The sequence below is a fragment of the Leucopleurus acutus genome, assembly GCF_964270905.1.
Source record: "Leucopleurus acutus genome assembly, chromosome: 3".
Taxonomy (NCBI): Eukaryota; Metazoa; Chordata; class Mammalia; order Artiodactyla; family Delphinidae; genus Leucopleurus; species Leucopleurus acutus.
This window is the reverse complement of record NC_139145.1, coordinates 17,428,148-17,438,322: the sequence shown is the minus strand read 5'-3', so window position 1 is coordinate 17,438,322 and position 10,175 is coordinate 17,428,148. Positions and strand designations below refer to the sequence as shown.

The following is a 10,175-nucleotide window of genomic DNA, read 5'->3' as shown; positions in this document are numbered from 1 at the left end:
GAATTGTACACGGATGAGGTGAAGAGTTTTCTTCTCGCGCCGTTCTGAATCATCGAGACTATATAATCTTCCCTTACATAAATTTTGAACAAATTTCAGAAGTTCAATTACTACAACAACAAAAGCCCTAGCAGACAGGAAGAAGAGGATGTGAAGGAGTCTAGCTCCTTTTCTGGTGTGGGGGGGTAGAACTGCAAAGGATGATGCTTCAGTAAAAAAACAGGGAGCCTGGCCTGCAAGCTTTACATTTAAAAGATGGTCTGTTAGGTAAAACTGAATCTCAACAAAATACAACTAAAGACAATTACACTCTAGTATTATACCTAGTAGGCAAAGGGAGTGGGAGACTGTAGAGGAAAAAACAGGAGCAATGAAACTACAGACCGTCTCTGTTGGGCCAAGACAAACTAGAGACAGGTATTGGCACCCTAACTGCTAAAAAGTTAAACAGGAGGTGCCAAAAGGCTGCACAATGAGACACCATAAACAGCTCAAACTTTGGTACAGTAACTTATTACTAGGCCAATGAAAATGTTTTATTTTAAAATCAGAAGAAAAAATTGAGTCCTTATTCACATAGTACTTGTTTTTATACAAATGCAGTAAAAAAATACAAGTGGCCCACCAAGGCAATAGTGCTTAGGGCTCATGAACGCCATAACATAGTCTTGCTTTTACCATTCTTCAAACATAAATTTTACACCAGAATTAAATAAATTTCTTTTCTAATGGGAAAGATAATCGTAACTAGGAGCAGTACATTTTGGGTACTCTTCAGTAAGCAATTCAAAAGCCTAATAATACTGCATAAAAAAGTTATGGCCTAATGTTCAAAAATATTCCTGAAATATGTAGGAATATATAAAAGATGGAGTCTGATTCTGAACAAAGATTTATTTTCTAATAAATGTTTAAAAGTCGAATGGTTCCCATAAATCTCAAAGAATAATCTACAAATTACCATTCCCTTTCTGAGCTGCTATACCTATTATAGAACTGAAATACTGAACCCCAATCCAGCAGGAAAAGGATGCAAAGCCTACTCTGAATTATATTCAAATCCACGTGGTGAGATGTAGTAATTATTTCATCGTCCATAATAGTTTCTGCAATATTAGAAAATTCCATGTAGTAGTCAATTAAAGGAAGATCAACCCACTATTGAACCAGTAAAACACACAAATTGAAGGTTATTATGAAAGAAGGTCAGTCAAAAGCAGATGCTTAACACAGGGCTTTAATGTAATACCATTTAGTAACGCAACAATTGGAGAAAAATGAAGAGTATTTTATGGATGAGAGAAACTGAGGAACACATCTGATGGAGTGGGCATTTTACAACAATGGGACAAATAACCAGCATGTAAAATCATAATGTAAGTGCCTTTTAAAGAGCTGAATACTGCTGCTGGTCATTCATTAATGTGTCAGACTTCTAGGTGCACCTAGAAGGCTGCACCTTTAACAAAGAGTGAAAAGAAAACCAAGAAATGACTTTTTGTTTTGTCTTTCTTTTTTTGGACAAACGTTGCTAAATTACCCTTGGAAAGGCAAATGAACAGTCTACTGATTTATACTTGTTATTCCACAGCTCAGCTGGAAGAAACCGTAATGTCAATGGAGGATAAAGAAGGCAGATTTCTGGAAATGCAATGATCCCACACACTTGCTTCAAGGAGAAACCTGCAGACATATTTTCAGGTCTTGCTAAGTAACTGTTTATTTGCACTCAATACAATTGGGAAAGTCTGCTACATAGCTAAGGTCACTGTGACCACAGAACAACAGATGAAAAGGATAAAGCACTGAACAGTAAGAAAAATGCATCCCACCCTCATAAGAATTTAAGTGAACCAGTAAAAAAACTGAAGATAAACAAAATAAACAGATACAGCCTTCATCTTTTATGAATATACTTCCTCCCCAATATCTCCCCAATATAAACACTCTGGAGTGTTTATATATTCAGTGCAAGGAACAGTATCATCGGTACATTTGAAACACCTCTGAAAAAACAATAAAGCTAAAAAAAAATCTAATTCTGAATACATTTCAGTGTGGTGTAATAATGATGTTATTACACTATAGTGATGGGGGAGAGGCTCTGATAGCACCCATCTGCATTCCACATGAAAAAACAAACCTAAGATCATTTCTTAAAAATTATACAAGCCACATACTTAAAAAAAGTTTTGAACAGGACTGCTTTATCATGTAATTTAAGACAGAACTGTTACATGAACTGCAAATAAAGACTTAAAAGATTTAGCAGCTACAAAAATCAGAAAACTCATGCTAAAAGTCACTTCTCCATAAATACTTTTAGCCTGTGTTCAATTACAGTCAATTCTGAATTGGCTCGCCTCTGGATTACACTTCTAAAGTCTTTACACGGAGTAAAAGAAATGGTAAAGATGAAGGACACTATTCTATCGTGTACTTTGACCCTGGAAAGGTGTGGGTCTGCTTAATAAAGGAAGAAACATACACATAATCACAGTAAAGCTTAACACTATGCAGAGCTCATAAGCATTTTCAGCAACGGACTGCAAGCTGTGCTGTGAAGACAATGCATAGCAGAGAAGAAAGCTGGGAATTTGGGGAAATTGAGAAGGTAAAACAGTGTCAACACAGTGGAAGATGTGATGAAAACATCTGCCTCTACTCTGGTAGCGTTCCTTAAGAAGCCACCTGCTTGAGAAGGCTGAAGCCCAGACACTCCCAGGGTGTGAAGAATGAATGCCCGAGCGCCACATTACGCCACCTCCTCCACTAACTGCAAAGCTGTCTGGGAACTGAGCTGTTCCAAAGGCAAAAGAACACACATACTTCATGGCCTAACCAACATCAAGTGAAAAGTTTTTTTCTTTTTGTATGTCTATTTTTAATACAATTTTAACAGAACCTTTATATAAATTTGGGCTTCCATCCAATCACTCTCCTCAATTTCCTTAGGAGGAATTGAATAATGGAAGCAAGCAAAACAAGATTATAACCACAAATGACTGCACTTTAAACATGATTATCAATTTTAAGGGACAAAGACACGTGAATGTTTTGTAATACCAAACTTAAAAAACAAAATCAGTTACTTCAAATTCAGCCCCCTAGCATTTTTAAAGGTTGGTGTTATTTCTGCATGGACAGATTAATATATTAAATTAAGCCAAGATTTTTAAAGACTGACAAAGTTCTATCACTCTATTTTAAAAAACAAAGATGTTTAAAAACAAAAAAAATACAAGTTAGTTGCTTCATGTTACATTTCACAACCATTATGTTAAATGCTTTCTTTCTACAGAAACAGGGTCCTTTATGTCACAACTGCAATTATTTACTGCTAGATGTTTAAAATTACACGGGCTAGTGTTCAGCTGGAACCTGTTGATGGTGACTCTGAAGGTTTTCTGAGTTTCAACCTAAGATGTGCCAGGTCCTCTCCTAGGACCCACACTTTGCAGGGGAAGGGCAGGGAGAGGAAATCACAGATCAAGTTCTTAAGATTGTTTCACTCTCTTCGTGGCTTTCTGTTTCTTGGTGATCTGTTCAAAATTTCATCCTCCTGTTGGTTGAAAAAACAAGAAATTCACTATAATTAGCATATTTTTTAAAAAAGTAAAAGTTCACCAAGTTTTCAAATGAGCCAGGCTGAGTATAACCCATCTGAGGAAAAACAGGAAAAGAAAAATGATTGGAAGAAAATGCATCAAAAACAATGTTGGCTCAAAGGTGGTGGGATTGTATATGTTCTAATTCAGTCTTTGTTTTCTAAATCTAACCTATAAGCATTTTCTTTAAAAAGGACCAGACACCAGGCTTTCACATGTTATCCTGCTTAATCCTGAATAACTACTGGCCTGTGGACACCTTAGTCCCACTTTGAGGCTGAGAAAGCCTCAAAGATTCATGAGGACTAAAGGCTATCAAAGCTGAGTCCCACATAAAACTCAAGACTACAAACCCAGTGCTCCTTCTACTCTACACACACTTATTGTGTGAGGAAGTTTGGGGAATATAAAAACAGACTGGTCCCTACCTGAAAGAACTATGCATTCTAGTTGAGACAGAATACGTCCACTGAAAATATAAACAACATTGACCTTTATCAATAGAAGGGCAGAGTTGTGGTAGCTGTAAATGGAAACTGGGTAGTTTCCAGAAAGGATCAGAATGAAACAGCAGTGCTTAGAAAAGGGACCTTGGTAAGAAAGGTGTGGACTATTCTCTTTCCCTCATACCTCATATCCAATCCACCAGAAAATCCAGATCCTTCTCTCCTATCACCCTGCTCTGGGCCACCATATCTTGCCTGGATTATTACAGTAATCTCCTAACTAGGCTCCTTGATTCTCCCTGGTCTGTGAAAAACATAGCAGCCAGAGTAATCAGGTCTGATCACTCCTTTGCCCCAAAGTCTACAATGGCTGCCCATTTCACTAGGAGGAAAAGCCAAGCCCCTACAACAGCCTAGGAGGCCTCACCTAATCTGGAGCCTTCCCCATGTTCCTTTGCTCCACCCTCTTAATCTACTGACCGTACTGGCCATCTAGACTACCACTTCAGGCCCTTGTACCGGCTGTTCTCTCAGGAATGCTCTTCCCATGGACATCTCCATGGCAAAGTCCTTTATCTCTTTCAAGTCTTTGCTCAAATGTCACCTCTCCACTGAGGCCTACCTACCATCTTTTAACATTACATACAACACACCCCGCCTCCAGCATTTCCAATACCTTTTCCTGTACAACTTTTATTTTTCATAGCCCATTGCTTTTTAACATACTGTTCTCATTTACTTCCTTATAACGTCTACTGCTTACTGTCTGTTTCCTTCCACTAGAATTTAAGTTCCCCAGATGTAGCGTATCTTTGCCTGTCTTGTTCACTAACAATACCTGGTACACAATGGGTACTCCACAAATATTTATTGAATGAACGAAAGAATGACTCCATCAGCAAGAGGGATAAAAATTTTAGAATGCAGTGATTTGTCCAATAAATATTTTTAAGGGCACAGTGAGGAGAGGTAGATGATGACACAGAACTGTAAAATAATAACCTGAAGCTGCCATCTTAGAAAGCATTTTGTTAGTCTTTCCTTACCTTCTATTTATTACAGAAAACCATTTTCAGCACAGAAAATACTTTTGAGATTCAGATGTAATTTGAAATTTAATTTTTTAGTGCTAAGAATTCCACTTTTACAAAATTGGCTGTAATGGAATTTTTACTGCCACAGCCATTGAAAATTACCCTATGAAAATACTCTCTACTTAAATGTACCTTCACTGAGTTGCTTGAAACATTAAGATATACTCTCCCCCTTTCTATTACCTCTGCTTTAGGTTTCCTATCTTCCTCCTCTTGACTGACAGTGCCACCATCTTCTTCAACGTCACTTTTTTGCTTCTCTTCTAAGACAGAAAACAAAGCAAAACAACTGAGCAAAATCTTATACTTGTTTTTGGTAACTAGAAAATCAGCATTAGAACACACCTCTAGAGTCTGAAACAATCTTGACAGTAACTTGCTTATAAGGGTTTGAAACGTCTTCTTAGGATGTTGGTTTAAAGCAGATATTTTGGGGTCTACTTCTTACCAAGTTTCTCTTCACCTTCCTCCTCCTCATCTCCCTTTTCCTTTTCCTCTTCCTTTTCTTCTTCGTCCTCCTTCACATCTGGTTGAGGAGCATCAGTCTTCTTGTACTCCACAGGATTGGGCTGTTTCTGAAATATTCCCCCAAAGCATGACAGTTTTGTTCACATTTTATGTATTACGTTACCATATAATTACCGAAGGCCTATGAGCAAAGTTCTGTACAAAGGCTATATGCTGGGGTAGATACAAAGAAATGAGTAAGATGGAATTCCTGCTTGAGAGCTTCCTCTTCACTGAGCATGTGTATGGTTCAAGGTAGAAGGAACAGTAGAAGCAAAGGGGTCAGGCAGGAATGTGCAAGTCTAACTAGTCAAAGGTGACTGAGGTACAGATATGCAGAATAGTGGTGGGGGGATAAGGCTGGAAAGGAAGATTGGGGATCAGGTTACAAAACATCTTGAATGCAAGGTGAAGCATAATCCTCATTTAGTAGAAGTAGAGGGTCTAAACAAAATTTTCTTTTTGTTTGATTGCATATAACAAAGGCTAAAGAATAAGGCTGTATCAGCCCTACATGTGTTTTGCGGGGGAAGGGAGGGTAGGGATGCTGAGGGAGAAATGGATAATGAGAAATCAAAGACTGAATTATAAAGTATATGAATAGAAACAGCTATGCCAGAAGGAAAAGCTAGTTTGTGCCCAGATGGCTCAGTTTTATATCTCTAAGTTGTTTTTTTCTTTTCTTTCAGAAAGCTTCTGCCAAATGTGAAGGAGAGTAATATAGTAGGCTAATACTATTAGAAACCGAGGGGCTAACAATCCTACTTCCATCTGGCCACAATAAATGGCCACTGAAAGTAGTGAACAGGGTTTCAGAAGTCAACACCAAATGTGGCCCAGTCACTACTGAGCTGCTACAAAGAAAAACCTCAGGCGATGTATCTTAGTTATTTTTAACAATATAAGAGTGAATCAAAATAAAAAAACAAAGCAAAAACAAACCAGCAACAACTCATACCTTTCCAGAACAGCAGAAGAGGATGACAAGAAATACGGGCAGAGCTACAGTCAAAATGTAGACCACCCAGAGCCATGGGCGCTCCTCGGCTGCCTCAATCATCTGCCCCACTACACCTGGCTGAAAAACAAGACAGGACTCATTTCAAGTTTTGGCTTTTGACACTAAATACAGGCTGTACTGTCCCACTGTTCAATTACCGCATGGCACTACTCAGGCACCTTTTTCAGAGGATTCAAGCCTAGATGTTCACACAATGTAAAAAGGAAATAAGAGAAAAATTTCGATTTTCCTGCTTTCTTTATCATCAAGGGGATTTCCCCTTCCTAGGTGTGAAAGCTGGCTTCTTAATCACCTACAAAGGTTTCCTTAACCTCAGGGACCAGTGAATGAAGAATTTCTTGATCTCAATGTCTCTCCAATTCCCATCTTGGCCTTATGACCAATTATGTGAAAATTCCACTTATTGGGTAAACCAAGATTCAGTATTTAAGAGTGCATTAGCATATACCCTAAATGGCAAATTTTGTTAAATATCTTAAAAAAATTTTTTTTAAATTGGAGTATAGTTGATTTATAATGTTGTGTTAATTTCTGCTGTACAGCAAAGTGAGTTAATTATACATATATCCACTCTTTTTAGAGTCTATTCCCATATAGGTCATTACAGAATAGAATTGAATAGAGTTCCCTGTGCAATACAGTAGGTTCTTTTTAGATATCTATTTTATACATAGTAGTGTGTATATGTCAATCCCTGTTAAATGTATCTTAACACAATTAAAAAAAAATACCCTACACATACCACAAATACAGACTCTAAAGCCATTATATTGGCCTAATGAAATCATGTCCAAAGCCCCAGTGTTTTGTCTTTAGCAGACAAAGTCACACTTTCTATGCCAACATCCCCCAAAAAGGGAAAAGACAAATCTTAGAAGATAGCTTTTCATAACAGAAGCAATTAGTTACCTGTAATAAAAGACATAAATGCACAATAAACAAGCAAGCACAAACCTCAGCAGCCCCATCCGCAGCTTTCTTCAGACCCCATCCATCATTGGCCCAATCATCAACTACTCTTCTATCACCAGAAACAATAAAGTTGTCAAAAAAAATGTCTGAGGTCATAGACCACAGTTCTAAACCAATAGCACTAAAAGGAGTCATCTTGAAAGGCTCCAGATCTTCAAAGAAATCTGGATTTGGTATTTTCCGGGGTTTCCAGATTCCCTAGAGAAAAATATTTTAAAAAATCATTTCAGATAATGATCACCACAAATTTATGGTGAACCTAAATAAGAATTAAGATGAATTCTGCATTACCTGCGAGTTAAGTGCTGACTTTGTAAAACTTAAGTAACAGGAAGAAAACAATAAATGCTACTGATGCCTCTAAGACATCTGGACTCCAGCTACTTTCAATTTCATCCATGACCTTGATCCAAACACCTTGCTCTACCTGGCACATTCCAACAGCCTCCACTCTTATCAACTAACTGCTGGTAGGAGTGGGAGCATAAATCAGTACAGACTCCTTCAGTGGTGATTTAAAATGTACACAATCTTCAACCAGATATTTCACCTCAGATAACTACCTAGAGAAATAGTTACCACATATACTCAGACATTTACAAGGAAAATTACTGCAGCAAGGACTCTAAAAGCAAAAAATGGCAATTCACCTAAATGGCCATCAACAAAACAGCTAAAGCGCAATTTTTAACTTATCTTATTGATTGCACAAGTACATTTAAAAACAGAAAAGTATATACATAGTAGATACATAGAGATACAGACCTACACTTTACATTTTGAAGTGTGACAGAGTAGAAATTAATGATTTTAAATAATTTGACTAGAACAGAAACAGAAGTGAGACCAGGGTCTGAGTTGTTACATTTCCATAGTAAACTTAAAGCTTTAAAATATCACCACCTGTATTACCATCTCATTTGAGCCTCACAGTCTTTTTATAGTTGAAGATACTGAGGTCAAGCAATGAGCTGACTTGTGTTCCCTGACTTGTGGTCAGGGAACCAACTCCCATCATAATCCTCTATCCACCCTACCACAGAGATTGCCAAGTTGGATCCACATGGCAGCAGGGTGCCCAAACCACAAGTTTTCTATTTTTTGTTTGCTTTTAAACACAAGTTACAAAGCAATTATGAAAGTTCTTTCTAGTTTCTAGGTTTACCTTTTCAACACTTAACACACAAGTTTTCTCTCAATTTTGAAGTTTACTTTGTTTTCAATTCAATAGTTTGAATACAGGGGATCAACCTGGCAGCCTCACTATAGACAAAACTTCTATCTGAACACAAAGAGATCTATGAAACCACAGAGAGGTACAAACCTGGTAGTTAGGATTGTCAATCATGGGCGGCTTCCATTTGCCCTTATAATTAGGGTTGTCAATCATAGGTCGCTGCCAGACACCACACCCAGGAGCCGACTCACACTTAGGGTTGGCAATCTGAGGAGCCTCCCATTCTCCATCCATATCTTCATCCCTGTGGAGATACAAACAAACTACAAATGGGTTCTGTGATGCAGGACTGTGAAAAGCTGCCCCAGGGCTTCCCTGAAATCCTGCAGAAATACTTTCACAATGTCGTACTACAGAGCATCATCTTGTTTCCACATTTCCAGTAATAAGGGTTTTTCATGACAGATGCATTTAAAAAAAGAGATGAAAATGTAATCAATTTAGTTTGTTGAGCTCTACACTTAAATTTGAGCAGTTAGCTGTATTTAAGTATTAACTTTTACTTCAATAAAAAAGCAGGCAATTTCAAAAGTTAACTAAAGCTCATACCAATCCTCTGGCTTCTCTGCATCTGGGTCAGGTACATATTCAGGTTCATCATCTAACCAGCCTTCAGGCTTTGTGGCTTCTTCATCTGGAATCTTAGCAGGGGCATCTTCATCCCTTAAACACAAAAGAAAAAGCCAATTACTGACAACATTGGCCAGAGAATCACAATGTGGTCCCACTTTGTGAATCTGAAACAGGGCAGTCTAAAAATATGTAGGCCTTACTTAATCAAAAAACTTAAAATAGTTCCTCCTATAAATATCTAAAATCATATACAAGGGCCTAGTATGCAGAATTTATAAAGAACTCTTACAACCTAATAATAAAAAGACAACTCAATTTAAAAACCAGCAAAGGATTGAATAGACATTTCTTCAGACATAGAAATGCCCAATAAGCACATGAAAATATGTTCAACATCATTAGCCATCAGAGAAATGCAAATCAAAACCACAATAAGATACCACTTCATACCCAGTAGGATGGCTATAATAAAAAAAACTGATAAAACTAAGTATTGGCAAGGATGTGGAGAAAATGAAACCCTCATACATTGATTGTGAGCAAGTAAAATGGTACAGCCACTTTGGAAAACAGTTTGGCAGTCCCTCAAAAAGTTAAACGTCATTACCATATGACCCAACAATTCCACTCCTAGGAATATACCCAAGAGAAATGAAAATGTATATTCACCCAAAAACCTATACATGAATGTTCATAGCAGCATTATTCATAACCACA

The 10,175-nt window shown here is 37.5% G+C and overlaps 1 protein-coding gene across 2 annotated transcripts in view; it reads right to left on the bottom strand.

The window, feature by feature from the left end:
• Nucleotides 1-1,221: 1,221 nt before the first annotated feature.
• The window catches only part of CANX (calnexin), a 32,123-nt gene continuing 23,169 nt past the window's right edge, over nt 1,222-10,175 (bottom strand). The window contains exons 9-15 of one of the 2 annotated variants that reach the window (XM_082836655.1): nt 9,435-9,548; nt 8,973-9,129; nt 7,631-7,846; nt 6,614-6,733; nt 5,597-5,723; nt 5,332-5,411; nt 1,222-3,562 (exon numbers count right to left, since the gene is read on the bottom strand). In XM_082836655.1, the coding sequence (XP_082692781.1) occupies nt 3,509-3,562; nt 5,332-5,411; nt 5,597-5,723; nt 6,614-6,733; nt 7,631-7,846; nt 8,973-9,129; nt 9,435-9,548 (868 nt within the window). In that variant the 3' untranslated portion in view covers nt 1,222-3,508. Of the gene's footprint in view, nt 3,563-4,312; nt 5,412-5,596; nt 5,724-6,613; nt 6,734-7,630; nt 7,847-8,972; nt 9,130-9,434; nt 9,549-10,175 lie in introns of those variants that run through there. The other variant, XM_082836654.1, reaches the window with a different exon arrangement.